General features: G+C 46.8%; 1 protein-coding gene across 2 annotated transcripts in view; it reads right to left on the bottom strand.

The window, feature by feature from the left end:
- ZBTB8A (zinc finger and BTB domain containing 8A) overlaps window positions 1–18,548 on the bottom strand; it is a 129,995-nt gene that overhangs the window by 34,354 nt on the left and 77,093 nt on the right. For both annotated transcript variants that reach the window (XM_069223378.1, XM_069223377.1), the window contains exon 2: window positions 6,500–7,483. In XM_069223378.1, coding sequence (XP_069079479.1) covers window positions 6,500–7,466 — 967 coding nt within the window. In that variant the 5' untranslated portion in view covers window positions 7,467–7,483. The remainder of the gene's footprint in view (window positions 1–6,499; window positions 7,484–18,548) is intronic.

The following is an 18,548-nucleotide window of genomic DNA, read 5'->3' as shown; positions in this document are numbered from 1 at the left end:
CCCCTTCCGGACACTCACACCACCAACATAATTTCCCATGCAGATGACACTCAATTTATCCTTTCACTCCACCACCAGAACAAACTTCCCGATGCCATGACCAATGCAGCAAACTGGAAGAGAGCCAATTGCCTTAAACTCAACTCTGACAAGACAGAAGTACTGATCTTCTGGAAAAACACATCCATATGGGATCACAGCTGGTGGCCAGCTGAACTCGGACCTACACCCGCGCCAACACACCACGCGTTGCCTCCTCCTGTTTCCACACCCTCTGCAGAATCTTCAGATGGATCCCAGTCAACACTAGGAAGACCATCACCCAGGTCCCTGTCACCAGCCACCTTAACTACGGTAAAGCACTCTTCTCCGGCATCTCCACCCAGCTCCTCAAAAGACTCCAGACCTTACAGAATTCTGCATCCAGACTTAACATGTACCTCCTCAAATGCCACCCCCCCCCAACTCGCAAACCTCCACTGGCTCCACATCCAGAAGTGATGTCAGTTTAAGATCCTTACGCATGCTTAAAAAGCCCTACATGATCAAGGACCGGCCTACATCAACCATCAACTTAACTTCCATGAACACAAGACACCTGTGCTCCTCCTCGCCAGCCCTTGCGCACCCCCCGCATCCGTCAAACCTGCATCGGTGGCTATTCCTTCTCCTACATCGCTGTCAAGACCTGGAACGGGAACGACCGGCCCCTCCAGCTTCAAACAACACCCTCCCATGCGGACTTCAGATAGAAACTCAAGACCTGGCTTTTCGATGGAGACCGTGCACCCCAGCGCCCAGATACCTCAAGGGTGATAGTGTTGCTCTTTACAAATGCTGATTGTTTGACTGATGTCAATTCTAACACCAATATGAAGTTGTTCTTGAGGAACAGTGGTCTAATGCCCACAATGGCAAACATATGAAAATGTTTCAACAGGATGTACTGGTCAAGAAGCCGTAGGTCAAAGTTTGGTCTGAGGGAGATGTCCTTTTTTGGGATCAGGGTGAAAAAGGACTACACTCCTTTGCCATGCTGGTGCGGGGGGTACCAGCTGTATGGCTCCCTTGCCATGGATCACCACTAATGCTTCTTAGAGTAGCCAAAGGTGTTTGTGGCTGGGTGGGCTATGTAGTGGCATGGCGTGGAATGTGAGACAGTACCTTAAATGAACAACAGAGTACCTATTGGTCTGAGGTAATTTCCTTCCACTGGGAAAGGGAAGAACCTCAGTCTTCTCCCAGCAGGTGACGTATGGTCAGGGGAAGGGAAAGAGAGTCACTGTTTGTGGGCCGAGGCACCTAGATTGGAGCCACCCATTACCTTGGTAGCCACCAGGTGTGAAGGGCTTGGCCTGGTCGGTGTTCAGAAATTACAGTTGCTGCTGATAAGATTGCCTTTGGCCTGAGGCTGCAGCTTGTGCCCAACCCTTCGAGTGGTTACTATGGTGGCTCTAAGGCAAGAAAACTTTGGGGCACTTAGGACATAACCATGTCAGAGTCCTTTTTAGGGTGAGCAAAAGACACATTGTGGGCTTTACAAAGTAGGTACCGTGGCTTGGAGCCCAAACGCTGATTACCACTGGTTGGCTTTTTTGTCACTCATATTTGCCTACTTCTTAATCATATTCCATCTTCTGTTTGTTCATTCCATGGAGTATTGCCTGTTTATCATCTCTTTTGATTTGCTGGCTAGTATGCTTCCAATGCTTGCTTGCTCTGTGTTGCTTCCATCCCCAACCCTCTGCGTTGTTTCCCCAACAACCTGTGCACTCCTTCTGTCACCTATGCTCCTCCACCCCACCCCACATTGCTTATCTCTATGTTGTCCCACCTACGCCTTCAGTTTCGCTCTTCCCTCAACCGCGCTCCAAAAAATGCTTTTGCACATTTTTTTCTTTTTATCTGCAGATCCAACTCGGGTTGCGTATGCAGATGCCTGGGGCGTATGCCTAAAAAAATTACACAGCTGGCCACATCATAGGCTTTTTTACTTCCTTAGCCATGCAGCACAGCTTTGAGACTGCTGCACAGCATGGCTGCAAACCATTGACAAAGTCAACAGGTTTCAAAGGCAAGACCTATTGGTTCGCCAATGTTTTATTTTTTATTTTTTTAGAGCATTCCATTGACCAGGAGGCTGAAGTGATGCTTGCCATCAAAAGGCAAGCTGTTCCACCTCTGGTCGGAATCGAGCATTCCAGAACCAAGTGTGCTGGCATAGCAGGATATTGATTTTGATACTCCATGCAGCAGTATCTGTCACGCTCACAGCACACCTGATATTAGCATTGCTGACAGCCTTGCTCTCTGCCTATCATAGCAGGAGAGGTCATCTATGGAGTTGGCAATTGGCCAGTGGAGACAGCCTCCACCTCCAACCTCTTGCCAACAGCGTTGATGCGTTTGCTCTTCTTCTCAAGTGAAGGATACTCCTGCCTTGCCTGAGCTAAAGCCAGTTTGTATGCAGTATGCACTACGAGGGAATCAGGTGGCACCTGCGTCCCGATGTAGACTGAGTCATCAGGTGACGGTTGAAACTTTTTCTATATAGGGAGTGACAACCTTTGCCTTTACCAAGTCTTTAAAGTTTTCCATGGCCGTCCTTACCCTACCTGGCAACAACGGGAGGTATACCACCGTCCTTTTCATTTTGGACAGTGTTTCCACCAGGAAACCATCCTTGTCTTGCACCTCATCTCTTTTTGACCATATGGTGCTGGGTGGCTGTCTGTATCACCACATGGTAAGGGGTAGTGTCATCAGGCCTAATAAGGATAGGAATATGTCTGGATCAATGGGATGATTTAGACTTCAACCCTCACATGGGTTGTTCTGTTCCCCAGATGCTAAATTCTTATCATGTGAATCCAGCAGTTAGTATGGACTACTGGGTTCTGACAAAGGAGAGCCCAGACTCCTGTGAGGAGTGTAGAGACTGTAGAGGTGTATGGAGATGTATTCGGGGTGTAGATGGAGAGTACTTAGGGCAGGTGGGAGTAGAGGTGGACATACTACCTTGTTTCTGACTCTTTTGGGGGTCAGGGAGCTTGAAAGGCACCTCAGCCTCAAAAGATAGGCGGATTCTTGAGGATATTCCCCACTGTCAGATGAATGAAGATCTTCTTCAGTTCTAGGACAAGGGATCACTCTCTGTGGTATCTGACCTAGGCAAAGAGGATGGCTCTGGTACTGGCGTCAAAGCTGTCCAAGGCTGTTTGTGGTACCAACTTTGACTCTGCAAGAGCCCACTCAGTGTCAAGAAAACTTTGACGGTTGATGTAGTTCAAGGCCTTGGGTGGTGGCTTGCTCAAAGTTGAGGGGCGTACTTGAAGCTTAGACGAATCCACAGGCTTGACACTGGGTTTGATGCCCGACTCCCGCAGGAATGGTGCTTTGCCTTGGTCGAGAGGCGCATTTTGTGGCGAGTTTGTGACTGACCCCTCTGTGCTTGCGACACCACTGAGGACAGGCAAGTAGTTTTTCTTTCTGAGGACTGAGGGAGTGACTGCTCCATGACTACTACTTTGATGTCAGAGGTTTCCAAAGGTATTAGCTCAGGGGAGTCACCCCACTCCCCCATCCACTCCTGCTTGAATGCCAGATAGGCCTGCATGTTCCTCCTCAAGGACATCCTAGGACTCAAGACGTAGAGGGTTTCAGGCCATTCCAGGCACTGCCTTTTTCAATATGCCCAGCACCGCCCCCTGTGGAGCAAGAGTATCTTCTTGCACCAGAAGATGCAGCAACAAGCACTGCAGGAGATTTCGCTGTGTTGGGGCGACGGGCATTACATACGCCTTGCAAGTTTGGACTAAGAGTACTTGTCATTGCAGGCTGGGCATAATAGAATAGGGTGTCTATTACATACCTTTTCCCTACAGTCATTCTTCAAGATATGTCCTAAGGTGTTGAGGGTCATCAAGGAACAGAAGCCCTTGGTTGTGGTGCTTCCAGGTCAAGGTGAATGGAGAGACAGCTGAGAAATTCTCCTGGCGTGTGCCAGAGGTACAGTGTTTTTCTTGAAGTCTGATGGTGTGGCTGCTGAGAATCAGTCGATGAGAGCGTCAATCATGTTGCACTGGTGCATTGTGGACCAAGAAATGAGTCACAAAAGGTCTTGCGAATGAAGGTCTTTAAAGAAAAAGTAGTTCCAAACCTCCGGACACAACATTAGATGGCGGAAGCATGCACAATATGTATCTACTACAGCCACATAAGCTACGAACACACACATAAAAAGGAGAAAGATTTGAGTAAGGTTTCCCAGGACCAGTGTTTTCAATTTCAGACTTAATCGGCGGTACTTGAAGGAAGATGCACAAACATTCGGACTCTGAATATCATAAACCTAATTCTGAAGGGGTAACAGGGAAAAGGTCCCTACCGAACTCTAGTTGGTGACTTTAGAACAGACTCTGATGTTTCCTGCTGCAGAGAGACTGGATGGTCTGCAGTCTGTTTACTTTTATATTGCTCTTTCAGTAATTTACTTTATATTTCATAAAGTGATAGCCGGGGTTAATTAATTCAATGTTAATAGTGTTAGAGACAGTGTGAGCCCAGTGGAAGCAGGTCATTCTTCTGTGGGATCAATTGGCCAACTGAAGAATAGAAGCGCCATCCCCAATAGAATCCACTGTCTATCTGAAAAAAACACTCCTGTAGACTTTATTTACGGGGCCATTGAGAGGCAATATTAATGAACTGGAATGCTTCGGGCACAAGTGCTCAGCTCTTGGATGCACAGATATTTGCAAAACAAATCTGGAAATGCTGGCAGCAGTAAGGCTTCTCCTATAACAGTGGTTCTTAACTTGTGGTCCTGGGACTCCTGGGAGTCCGTGAGGCCTACTCAAGGGAGCTGCGACTGTTTTGCTAAATTAAACAATATTAAAATGAATAAATTAATGGTATTAAAGTATATTCTAAAAAGGGAGCAAATGTGAACATTTTAAACTTTTGATATATTTGATTGTTAAGTACACAAAATATATCAGTATTAGAGCATTTGCTTGTTCTTGTTATTTTGTGCATTATTTGGAGGTTACAAATCGTACAAATTGCTTAGGCCTGGGTTCCCTGGCTTTCAATAATGACTCAGGGGGGTCCCTGGATTCCAGTAATGCTTCAGTTGGGGTCCACAGGAGTCAGAAGGTTAATAACCGCTGCCCTAAGAAAAATAATATAAAAGCAAGTGGGCAAGATGCTGCTATTGCTATTGTAAGAGACAAGGAACGGCTCAAGAGGCTAGGGATATGGAAATTAAGGCAGACTCTTGCAAAAGAAATGTTTAGCCTCCGAGGCCTAATGGAACAGCAGACCAGTCTTTTTTCTTTAGGGAACGAAACTCTCTTGAGGCAGGTTAGACTCACAATGTCTTTACCTACACCAGATATGAAACTATCTATATAGAAAACAGCTTTTTATTGGCTAGAAGTTTGACCCATAGACGTAATTAATTTTTCAGTTGAAGAACCTTACACAGCATTTATTAATGACAAATTTGCCTTACAAATTTATATCACATTCTTACTTAAAACTATTTTTTATTTCCACTTGAATCAAAAGACTGGATTAGTTCAGGTACATTTTATAAATAAAAAATTTTGTCAGGTCTTTTGAATCTAGGGAATTCTGAAAAACAGTTGTATTCTTTAGAAAATAATATAGTGAAAATATATTTTAACACTCATTTCGTCACTCTAGGAAACCTCAGCTACTGCACAATTGGGCGGTTGTTTTTACAGCATTAATTATTAAGCCTTTGAAATGGAAAGGGGAACATAGAGGATACCTTTGTTTGATTTCAGTTACCTTAGCTCCAGCCACATTCACCCCAGATGCCATACAGTTTGTTTAAGAGATGTTTGTTAGAAAATACTGCATTCTTGCCAAATGTAACTGAGTTTCCCTTAAATCAGGAGATTTTCTTCCTGACATTTTTGTGAATCCTTCTTCTGAAGCTGAAGAAATATCATCATTTGAATGCTTACATGAGCAACAAAGTGGACTGCAAACCACACTTTTTGTAAAAATTACAAATTAAATGTTAGCTGGAAGATTGCCAACATGCCTGGTCCTTCCACAATAAAAACTTTTGTTACACTGTATAATGAACCACACACATAGCGCTGCAGGTGGTATTCCATGCCTTTGAACGTTCCCATTAAAAGGGCTGAAGAGCCCCAGGCCCAAGACTGAGTAAATGTTATTAAGCATAATTAACTACTGCATGCTTAATCCTTCATTCATAAGACAAGTTTCCTGACCCATGGTCTGTACTAATCCACACTGACTCCCAGATAAGAGGACTGCGCTCTGAGGAGTTAGGAGGGACAGTTGAGGCAGAGACAAACTTTCTAGGACATCACAAGAAAAGGCTTAGGAAACTCAAAACACAAAGGTTACCACTGGAGGAGACTTCATATTCTCCTTCACTTTTACAGGCACTGAATATACACAGAATATTCAGGAATATGTGTATATCTATATTTACCTTCACCCCAACCACCCACAACCCCTAGGATTGTGGGCATAGTGGCATACAGCTCATCGGCTTTTGATGACTTAGACTTGCTAGCAGACCTCCGTGATTGGGATGGCTGGTTCACTGTCCAGGACCTAGGCGTCAGGCCCGTGACATGATCAAGAGGGAACCCAGCATCTACATCACCCTCAATTTGGACTGGCTCTTCAGACTGAGAAACAAAGTCTTTTGGTTGCGATATCCTACAAATTTCTGGAGCATGTTCTTCTTTGATTTGCTTATTATCAGGCACATCCCTTGATTCTGGTTCTCTCAAATGCCTACTACGCTTTTTAGCGGAGTCGTGCTTTTGGTCCTGTTTGGCTGGCTGCTCAAGGGTACTTCTTTGAGAAGTCTTGTAGTAATTGTAAACATTCCAGGTGTTATCACTTGTGCTTTTGCCTCCTTCAGGAGGTACATTGGAATGCTGTGGACTGCTTTCTGCTACCTCCCATTCTATGCCATAATTGTCTGCTTGTTCATCATCAATACCATTTGCATCTCGTTTTGTGTCCTTTTCCGAAAGGTTAAAGAAATCATCTTTTTCTTTTTCGTTGATGTCCAAAGAGGACTTGATGAACGTCTTGCAGGCACCAATAACGTCGGTCATTTGAAGGTAGCTAGCTGCCGACATGACTTCAATTACGATTTTCCCATTAAGAGAGAGTTTGCCTGTGTACATGAAGTCCAGGATGACATGGAATGTTTCGGGTGAGAAGACTTCAAAGGTTGCTGTGGTTGGCTGACATGCCTCCTTTGAACTTTGGGAAAGGAGCATTTTGAAATATCCACTACTGGCAAACAGCACATTTCGATGAGCTTTGAAAGTTCTCCCCTGAATGAGGATATGGCAGTCGCAAAATAAGTCCTGCCGGCGCTGCTCGTTCAGCTGATGCAACAGGCGCGAGTGATGGGAGGAAATCTCCATTTCCGACATTGTTGAAGCAGACGATCCTAAAAAAAACAAACAAAAAAAAAAAAAACACACAAGCAAATCACTTTTAGAGCAAATAGAGACAACTGGCAATCTGGCACTCAGAGTGTGACTAGCTAGCTGCCTATTAGATGTTAATGTGTGTGAGAGCACTGGCTATGTTTTGGTGCCTCAGCCCCTCAGCACTTAGGGCAATGCTATCTGGCCTGATGAGCGAGACAGGCGTTCTTAAAGCTCATTCAGCAAAGACAGCTCAATAGGTGAGGCCCACGGGACTCAGACAGATACTGTGTGTGAAGCCAAACGATTAGCATCGTAGGCACTTATTTATAAATTCATTACAGTGTTTTCCGACCAGGCACAAAGGACTGGGCTTTAGATATTGTTTATGGTGCTTGCCATGGGCAAATATTCTAAGCAACTTTTGAATTTCACTATTGAGCATTTGCTTACAGCTAAGGAAGACGTTAACAGGTGGGGACACTTGCTTGACACAGAAGTCTGATCATTTGTGTTTTTCTCGACAAACCCAGGACTAAAGAATGTAAAACAGTGCTTATGTTATGACTACAGTACATGTGGATGAAAAAAAGCCTTCTACAACAGTGCTTTTATTTCATATGGCCGACAGAGAGTATTGAGACCATACTGGTAACTGACTTCTTTTTTTTAAACAGAATGTATTGATTTTCAACAAACACATACAACAAGAAGGCCGGAGGCACGTCGATATAGGTTTATAAGTAGTCCAGCTGTTTTGCAATTGAATGTCTCGGCCCCGATTAGCTTTTACGTTAACAAAGGTACACAACAAGTGGGTTCATGTAGCTACTTGGGCCGACCCGCTGACAAGCAGTTCTTGTTGGCTGTCACTAGTGAAAAGCATAATGTAGTACTGGCGTAGCTCTCAGCTCCATATCTCCCCCCACTGTGCCTCGCACCATGGTACGGTCTGGTGTTTAGTGTCAGCCCATTGTGTAGTGATAGAGGGCCCTACTAGTAGGGTGCGTCTAGGAACTTATGCATAGGCTGCAGTTACCTACCGGACCCCTGTGGAGATAGTGTACTCACTCTAACTAGGGATGCTCAATGAACGCCCTCTCTGGTTTGTTTTATGGGGTTGGGAGTCAGCATTCTCAAATGCAAGCACTATAGTTGCCCAGGCCTGTGCTCCCTCCATAGTTCCCTGTCCGTGCCTGGCTTCATGTAGTTTCACCATATCCTCCAGTTTAAGCCGCTTTAGCAACTCTTGCTTCCAAGTCTGAAAGGTAGGGCCTCTCGACACTTTGCAGTTCCTAGTGATTTCTCTTTTGGTTCTTAAAAGTGCCAGGTCTTGGAATTGGTTGGATATTTTCAGTTTGGACGTGTGGGGGACCAGCCCAGCAAACAATGTCCAGGTGCGTAGGGAACCTCTCGATCAAGCGCCTCAGTTAATGTGTCGGTTACAGCTATCCAAAATGTTGTTAGGGATGGGCAGGTCCTGAACATGTGGAAGAATTCTGCATCGCACATCAGGCACTTAGCTTCCACTAACCCAAAATGCCAGGAGAGCTTTCCAGGTGTTAAGTACGGCCTATGCAGCATGTAAAAGTTAAGAAGTTTAAATCTGGCGTTTCGTGATATTTTAGGGGTACGCGCTAGGATAGTCTCCCATGCCTCATCAGTGATAGGTTCCCCAAGGTCTTTCTGCCATTTCAGGCAGAGAGCCGTCAGGGACGAAATAAGGTCTGATCTAATTCTGCGATAGAGACGTGTCACCGCATTATAAGTGCCTGTTGCAGTTCCCAAATATTGGTATGCTGCCGACATACATGGCTCTGCCGGGCCCGGCTTCCAATGCCTCCGCACTGCTCTGGCCAGGGCCCTATGATGGAGAAAATGGCCGGGGGTAATGGTGGCTAGCAAGTAAGTCCTCAAAAGGCAGAAGGGCGTCGGCCTCGTAGAGGGATCCCATACAATCGGCCCAGACCGAGAGTCCCCCCAGAGCTCCCGCTATGGGGCAACTCCACTAGGAAGTGAAGTGGAATTTCTGTTGCATAAGGTGTGGGGCAGTTCGCTCTGCTGGGATGTTGCAACCAGCAGCGTCTCAACACCGCAAGCTCTGAGGGCTGGAATTGTAGGGCGGAGAGAGTCAGAGCAGCACTCTGCTCAATGAGGAGAGGTCCAGGGCAGTGCTTTAAATGGAAAGAAATAAGTGCAGGTACTCACCAAATTGAGTTGTGGGTTAGGGGTAGGGCTTGGGGGCGGGGCTATGGGTGGTTCTAAGGGATATGGCCAGAAGCACATATTTAATTTGATTGCGATTTTCTTGGTGTGCAGATGAGCATAATTATACAGGAGGATTTTTGGTATCTTTTGAGTATTCCATTTGTCCTTTTTTTTTATACAAAAGGGTGCATTTAATATTATCTTTCAAATTTTACATGTGGATAGATTGCTTCTGTGCTAGGCACATGAAGGACATTTTGAATGTTTACATTATGTGGAGTAATGTATAGTATGGTCACTTTCAGGAGCTGCACCTCCATGAAAGCTGAGGAGCGTCACCCAGATGTAAAAATGCACCAGAGCAGCTGAAAAATAAAATGGTAATAAAGTTTATTTATCACCATTTTATTTTTCAACAACCCATCCTGAACCGAGTTTCAGGACGGGGCAGGGTAATTGCTGCTGAGTGGCAGCAGGGAGCTCTGCACTTATGCTTAAAGTGCGCATGTCCCTTTGGCCGTCTTGCAGCAGCCAGTTTGTCATGGGCATTTTAAACTTCTCTAACCAATCTGTCTTAAGACGCTGAGTTAGAGAAACCACACGTCTCCAGTGCTCTTAAGAGTGCTGAGAGAGGCCACTCCCTCCAATCCTGACACTTCTCTCATGCTGCTTAACAGCATGAAAGCAGCACCAGGACTGAGAAGTGCAGTTTCCTGGGTCCAGAGTTTCCAGGAGAGAAGACACCAGAGCGAGGAGGATGTTTATTGCAAGTGAGGAAGGTAAGTGCCATTTCCTTTTTTTATTATTATTATTTGAATGCTACATGTATTTTGCCCGTCCCACCACTCTAAATACATAGCAGTCGCCACTGGTCACTTTTAAGAAAGAAACCTTGAAAATTAGACTCCATAATCACATTCTATTTAAAAACAGCCTTAACTGTTTAATAGCATTATAATAGATCTATAGTACTCAATGCTGAAAAACTTCAAACCACCTTACACCAACCACGTTGTCTTTCAGCATGTTACTCCACTCTATGACCCTTACATTAGCCAGTGGCATTGCCTCTCTTTTGGCATTAAGATGAAATGTAATTTCATTCTTGCACACCCACCAGCATCACACCCTTTACAAAGTATGGCAATGGATGTTTTTTCATAGAAGTTGTAGATTCCAGTAAAGAGACCTTGGTTTTGAACGAACTTCTGGGGACATTAAACAGCAAAATGGGCACATTTAAAGGGATGCCTGATGAAAACTCCTATTACATTACTTCTAGATTGCAGATTGAAAAAGAAAACATGTCTGTGACTGAATTCACACACAACCTTCACTTCTGCGGGTCCCAGATCTCAAAGCTCCTTACCTACTGTAAAATCTGCCTGCCACTCAAATTCTAATTTTACGTGTAAACTATAAAGACAAAACAGTGACCTTTGTTATGAAACATGAGAGAAATTAAAATATAGCCATCTGGTGGCTGAGTTTCACAATGTGAAACCAGAAATTCTGGGATCAATCCCAGCTTCCCCACTTGCCCAATTTGTGTGATCCTGGGTAAATATTTCATGTCAGCAAACCTCCTTTTTCTTCATTATCTCACATGCTAGTACATTAAAATACACAAATTCACGATGTATGCCGAACAATCACATCTTGTGTTAAAATTAATACATTATAGTGTTGTTTCATTCATGGAAATAAAATAGGCCATATATAATGTACACATGAAAATTGACTTGCTTCTTATTTTAATAGTGGGATTGACATCATGATGGGAGCACAATCATTTCTAACTTCACTTTTACTTTTAATAAACTCCTGACAATGGTAGTATATAAGCTTATGTACCAAGGTGAAATGCTCCCACATGTTAAAAATTACAATTGTATTTAAAATTGTAATGTTTTCAAGGCTCGACTTCTGCATTTCTCTTAAAGCCAAGCCAGACTCTTAGTTCGGCTCTGACTGGGGTCTCCCTTTTAATTTGTTGGTTGCCCATCTCTGCCTCTCCCAGCTACTCTATTAACCCAAGAGAAAACAGACTATTAAAAACAAAGTACAGTGGTGTAGAGGCACTGCAGAAAACAACATATCTGCACTGGAGAGAGAGAGTGGCGTTGCACTTGCTACAATTAAACATTTTTACGTCTGCTTCAAACTGTGTAAATGCAGGGCTTGTCGGGCTGGCAGCTATAGAGTTACTGTGCTGGACACTGCAGACAACACTCACGCATACAAGAACACGCACAGTCATTTACAAGCACTCATGCATGCATACGGGCATTCAGTTGTTTTGTTTTTAGAAATGCTCACATAAGCTGATGTCTGTCCAAATGATTAAACCTGGATTCCCACACGCTCTGCCACAGAGTTACTATCACCACCTTCTTCCTCATAATGGCACCAAACAAGTGCAAGCTTACTCTGCTATACAGCAGGAAGCCTTCACTTAGATTTACCTCAATTACGATGTATTGCTGTTAGATGGCTCTACTCACACACCTACAGCGCTATTGACTCCATTGAGCCTGACTGGGCACTGTGTTAATAGTCACAGTGTGACTTGGGCCCCTCCCAAACTCCCTGGCAGCTCTGAGTCAAATGCATGGGGCCGCTGCTTAATTAGCACAGTCTAAGGGTAGATTAGCACTCAATTATCAGAGTGCTGCACGAAAACGGGCCAACTTGTCGTCTGCAGTTTTGCGCTTCTTTCTGAGACACCCATTTTGAGGTTGCCTTGTTGCCCCGTGAGTACCGGTACTCTCTTTGGGCATGGAGAAGTTCAGGTACTCAAGGGCAGAAAATTCAGAAGTGCCAGTACTTAGTACTGGTGAGTACCGGCCCATTTAAAGCACTGGTCCAGGGTGAAAAGACGCACCTCTCGCTCAGGCATCATCATCTGATTCGCTATCCATTGTGCCAGCCATTGAAGCTGGCCCACCAGACAATAGGAATCGAAATCGGGAATGGCCAGCCCTCCGTCCGAAAGAGGTCACTGGAGGGTAGCCAGGGCCACTCTCATGCAGCTTGAGCCCCAGAGAATAAGCAATGAGTCCAATTACCAAAAGGTATTTCTGGGAATCCATATGGGGAGGGTGAAAAAATAGAGCAAATGGGTGTAAAGCTATCATTTTCAGTAGGGCGCCCCTGCCCTGCCACAGAAAGATGCAGGGATCTTCAGAAAGACATGCTGCCGCACAGTCCCCAACTCACTTGCGCCAAGGTGCCCTCTAAGAGATCCCGTGAATCATGGTAGACATGCACTCCTAGGTAAGGAAGGTGGTTTGGTTCCCATTGAAGGTCTCCAATGTCTCTCAGGGCGCATCTATCGGAAGCTATGGGGAAGAGGCTAGATTTCTGATAGTACACCCGGAGACCCGAGATGGCGCCTTAGTGATCCAACATCTCTCTCGCTCCATTTAGTGCTTTCTCTGTGTTCTCAGGGAACTCAGGAGGTCGTCAGCTTATAATGCTATGTGATGTTCCTACCCTACAGCCTGTAGGCCTTTGTAGGGTTCTCCGGTGCGGGCAAAACTAGCAAGGGGCTCAATTGTGAGGGAAATAAGGAGGGGTGAGAGCGGGCAGTCTTGCTGGGTTTACCGTACTATCTTTGTGCTCTCAGACATAGCTCCGCCCATCCGGGTCCGAGCCCCAGACTCTGTATAGAGCAATTGGGTCCAAGCCACAAAGCTCTCACCCACCCCAAATTTGCGTGCACCCCCTATAGATACGGCCATTCTCGGCTAACAAAAGTTTTTTCGAAATCGAGAGCAAAGATGGCAGCTTTGTTCTTGTCAGTGGTACTTGTACCTAGGAACAACAGGAGTCTCCGGATCCTAAGAGCTGTATGGCCAGGGGCGTAGGAGACACACAATTTCTGGGGGGGACAGGGACAACCTTGAGGTGGGCCTACTGCACAAAGCTTGCACCCAGAAGGGTTGCCGTGGGGGGGTCGCTTCCAGTCGAGTCCTGTGAGACCGGCAATTTCCTGTCTGCTGGGCCCTTGGCTGCCTATTAGGCAGCGACAAGCTCTGTGCTGCAGTTCGCCTGTGTAAAGTCCTAAGAGGCCTGTACTGCCTGCTGGGCGCAGTGCTTCCTGCCGATTCCTGTGCTGCCTGCCATGCACTGTGCTGCCTGTTGGGAGCTTTCTTTCTAGTCAGGCTGTGTCAGTCTCTGGCCCCCCAGCCTGGCTGTGAAGGCCAGTAAGGCCTATGACTGCTGCTAGGTCCTTGTCTGACTGTCAAGTGGTAGTCCCTGTGCTGCCCCCTTCCTGTGAACTACTGTGCTGTCTGACAGGGCCGGCCTTAGTGCTGGTGGTGCCCTGTGCGACATTGTTTGTTGCTGCCCCCCAGTGACCACCTCTGCCACGGATTTCCTCACTACTATCCATCACCACTCTCTCTCAGATGCATTTCATTAGTTTTATAGCACCACTCGTACCGGGAAATATCCCTTACAACGCAATCAATGCAATGCAATGCATTGACCATGCTGCCATTACCACAAATATGGGGCTAGCATGGATGCCATTACCACACATGTCTTTACCACGCATATGCGTGGTTACAGCATAGAGAGCGGTCTAGCTGTCCGGGTGGAACAGGAAGAAGCAGAGGAGAGAGAGGTAAGTAGGGCTGTGGCCGGGTTTAGGGTGGGAGGTCGGGTTCATTTTTAGGACAGGGTAGGGTCGGGGTAGTTTTTAGGACATGGTGGGGTAGGTTTTAGGGTTCTGGGGGGCAGGGGCATCAAGGTAGTTTTTAGCGCAGTTCAGGGTAGGTTTTAGGGTTCAGAGTGGGGGCGGGTAGTTTTTAGGACAGGGCAGGGTTACTTTTAGGGCTCAGGGCGGGGGGGGGGTTAGGGCTCAGGGCAGGGGCAGTTTTAACTGATTGGGAAGGGTGGAGTATGGTATCAGGTGTAAGGGGGCAGGGCGGGGAGAATTTATCACGCCTGTTTCTTTACCAAACATTCTTTTACAGCGAAATTCGTTGTAAAGGCATGAGTAGTAAAGACACGGTTGTTGTTGAGACCGCGATGTTAAGGCATGCATGATATAAGCATGTGTTATTCCATCATTCAGCCCTCACACCAGTCTAGGGTGTCAAAGCACTTTACATCACACAGATATTACGCAGAGACAATCATCATATATGTGTAAATCAGTGTATATGAAATGTTACATAAGACAGAGGACGACAAGGTGTAGGTGTCATAGGTCATCCATACTGGTAGCAGGTATAGTTTAAGAGTGGTTTATCTGGAGAAGCGCAAACTCAGAATATAAAACATAACACCATGGTTGGGGGCTTTCTTTAATAATAAGAATTGATTTGCGCTCAAATTAACTTGTTTTGCAACATTAAGTTAATGAAAAAGTGGGGGGAAATCATAACGCTCTAATCTATACCTTGATGTTTGCATGCAGCTTTTTGATGAGTTCATTGCTCACTGTTCTATATTCAGTTTTAATTTATAAATTGCAGGGGACAAAAAAGGAGCTCTCTGATGTAGGAAGCTGGCCTGGTATGTGGTGAGTACCTATGGTATTATCACCTTATACCAGGTCCAGGTATCCCCTTATTAGTGAGGTGTAGGCAGTGTCTAGAAGCCAGGGCTCTCTAGAGGTAGCTGCGGATGAGCAGCCAAGACTTACCTAGGAGACATGCAAAGCTCATGCAATACCACTGTAGTCACACAGCACTTACACACATGAAAGAAACACGTGTTATGAAAATAAAGGTTCCTTATTACAGTAACACAAACACGAAAACACTAGATAGGCAATACTCCCAATAGGATGTAAGTAGCACACTATCATATGTACAGCAGCAATCAGAAGTTGGCATAAAAAGCAATAGAAAATAGTGAAAAGCAATAGGCAATACTGAAGGCCCAGGGGGGACCAGACCATATACTAAAAAAGTGGAATGCGAAAGCTGGGTCCCCACGCAAGGAAGTGGAATCTGTAGAGGGGAGCTGCAGGAACTAGGAAACCCCAAAGGTAAGTACCAGAGTGTCCTCCAGTGACCAGGAGAAAAGAAGTAAGTTACTGGTTTTTCCCCAACCCACCAAAAGGACTTCAGAGAAGGATATTGCAAAACGCAGGCAAGACTGCAAGAAGCTAGAGGTGGATCCTGGAAGAGGAAGTCTTGGAAAAGAAGGGGACCAAGTCCAGTTTACGTAGGAGTGTCCGGTCGTGGCAGGAGCCACTACCCACCCATCTGTGGATGCAGGAGCTGCTCGGCCGGGAGATGAAGACGGTCAGCAGTGCAGCACTGGAGCAGATGAAGCATTCCTAGGTGATGCAGTCAACGTCCCATGCGGGATGAAGAATTGCAGTCAGTCTGTGGTGTGGAAAACCAACCAGCAAGCCTTGGCAAAGGCAAATGTCGCAGTAGGACAAAAGTGGAGCTGCCGGGGACCAGCAGGGTCCAGGGGGACTTAACCCATGGAGGGGAGTCCCAGGTGACCCTCAGCAAGGCAGAGAGTCTGGAGAAGGAGAGGCAGCCCCCACAGAAGACCTACAGGCAAGGACCCCAGGAGCTGCAGAGAGGCCCACGCAGCACACCTGAAGAGAGGTCCCATGTCGCAGGCGAAGCACGTTGAGGGCTGTGCTTCACAGAGAAGAGTGCTGGGGACTGGGGCTACATGGAGCCTGAAGATCCCTTGGAGGAGATAACAACAGCCCTTGGTACCTGCAAGAGACGCAGTGCATGGGGGTACTGTCCTGCATGGGGAGGCAAGGACCTACCTACTCCAAAGTTGGACAGCTGGTAGAGAGGACCAAGAAGACCACTCCAGACTATCACCCCCTGATGCAGGATCCACGCAGCTCAGGAGCAGAGGAGATCCACGCAGCCGGTCGTTGTTGCAGTTGGTGCCTGCAGATGCAGGTAAGTGACTCCTTCACTCCAAGGAATTTTCCTTCTTTCTTCTCATGCAGACTGAAGACTTGCTGCCCTCAGAGGAAGCACAGCCGGGCTAATGTTGCAGTTGCTGGAAGGAGCCGGAGAAACAATGCTGCAGGGTGAAGTCGCTGCTGGAGCTGCAGATTGTAGGTTCCTGTGAAGTCCAGTTGCGGTTCCAGTGGCCAGAAGTCAAAGTAAACATTGCAGAGGAGTCCTGCTGGAATCTTGCACATTGAATCTGAGGACCCACCCAAGAGGCAAACCCTAAATAGCCCAGAAAGGGGGATTGGTCACCTAGCAGGGTGACCACCTAGGAGGGGGCTGTGACGTCACCTGCCTGACCTGGCCACTCAGATGCTCACAGAGGCCTCTGCCCACCTTGGATTCAAGATGGCAGAATCAAGTGGCCACCTGGAGGAGCTCCAGGCACCACCCCTGGGGTGGTGATGGACAGGGGAGTGGTTGCACCCATTTCCATTGTCCAGTTTCGCACCAGAGTAGGGGCTAGTCAAAGTGGGGTAACCATGCCAAAAAGAAGGTACTTTCCTGCATCTGACAAAAGCAGTAACCCACTGACCTATTCACATTATATAGACTTTGTGATCTGCATGTAGACGTTCTTTGTAGCAGGCATAGTAACCCTGTACGTTATGATGAGTCAAAACTCCGACTAGACAAAACTTCAATCTCTCATCTGGAAGACCATTAATCACCACAATTATCTTGAGATTTTTATTGTTGCCTGAAAACTGTTGATGGCAAGGAACACCCAGCAGGTGCTTTTAAAGTCAGAATATACTTGCAATCACAGCACCCCCATCCTAAGTCAGCACCCGGTGCAGCGGCACCGGTTGCATCGCCCTAGAGCCGGCCCTGCTGCCTTACCTAGCCCTGTCCATCTCTCAGGCCATCTGGTTCTTCCTGGGACCCGTGCTGTGTGCTAGTCTCTCTGCCGTCTATCCAGCAGTGCCAGGCTCTGTACCACCACAGCCTGTGAAGTCCTGCAAAGCCTGTGAGCTGCCCCAGTGCTGGCTTCCATCCACAGGCCATTGGCAGGAAATGAGATTTACAGACAGCCCTTGGCCTTTAGAGCGGGCTTTCACAAATACCAGGAAGGCTGAGGGAGAGACAGGGGACCGAAATGTTGGGGAGGCAGGATGTCAACTTAGGGGACAATAATTAGCTCTGGGGCAGGCAAGCTGGAGACAGAGGAGAGAAGAGAGTGAGAGAGAGGTGACAGAAACGGGTGCCCTAACAAACATTGCTGCACAGGGTGCCACCAGCGCGCTAAAGCCTGCCCGGCTTATATCTCACAGTAACTCAACAACACTGTTTTTAGAAAGGGAGATACTCTGCAACACAGCACTGGATTTAAAAAGAAAGGGAGTTACTTGGCAATACTTTATTTAATTACCCAAACCTCTTTACCTTCTCAAATCTTGCTGCTGTCTTCAGGGTTTGATTTTCAAGGGAAGGGTAGGGCTCAGGAGGGACGGGATGCAGACAGCGATCAACAAAGGGCCTCTCTTCTCCCTTTGTTCTCAGAAGTGCAGACTGCAGGCAGCTGTGGCGGCAAGGTGAGAAGGAATCCCTTGTGTGCTGCAGCACAACAAAAGGGCAGAGGGCAAGTGTCCTGGAGGCAGGTCACAGGTCAAGTGCAGGGCCAGTATAGGTAGCGCTTTCACGCGGCGCTAATGGCCCTGCGAATTACAGAACAGAAGGGAAAATTCTTCTGTCCCCTCGTCTCCCCCACCCTTGTCCCCCGTGTCCCCCCCACTCCAAAATCTGGGGGGGACATATCCCCCGCGTCCCCCACACTTCCTACGCCCATGTGTATGGCGACCTGGTATGAATCCAGATTGGTCCCGGTGGACCAGGGAGGGCATGTGCCACAGCAGCCGAGTGGCCAGTATTCTGATCAGTGGCGTAGCGTGGGTTGTCAGCACCCGGGGCAAGGCAAGTAATT

The sequence above is a fragment of the Pleurodeles waltl genome, chromosome 3_1 (genome assembly GCF_031143425.1).
Source record: "Pleurodeles waltl isolate 20211129_DDA chromosome 3_1, aPleWal1.hap1.20221129, whole genome shotgun sequence".
Taxonomy (NCBI): Eukaryota; Metazoa; Chordata; class Amphibia; order Caudata; family Salamandridae; genus Pleurodeles; species Pleurodeles waltl.
The sequence above is the reverse complement of the archived record's forward strand: the minus strand, read 5'-3'. Positions and strand labels throughout refer to the sequence as shown.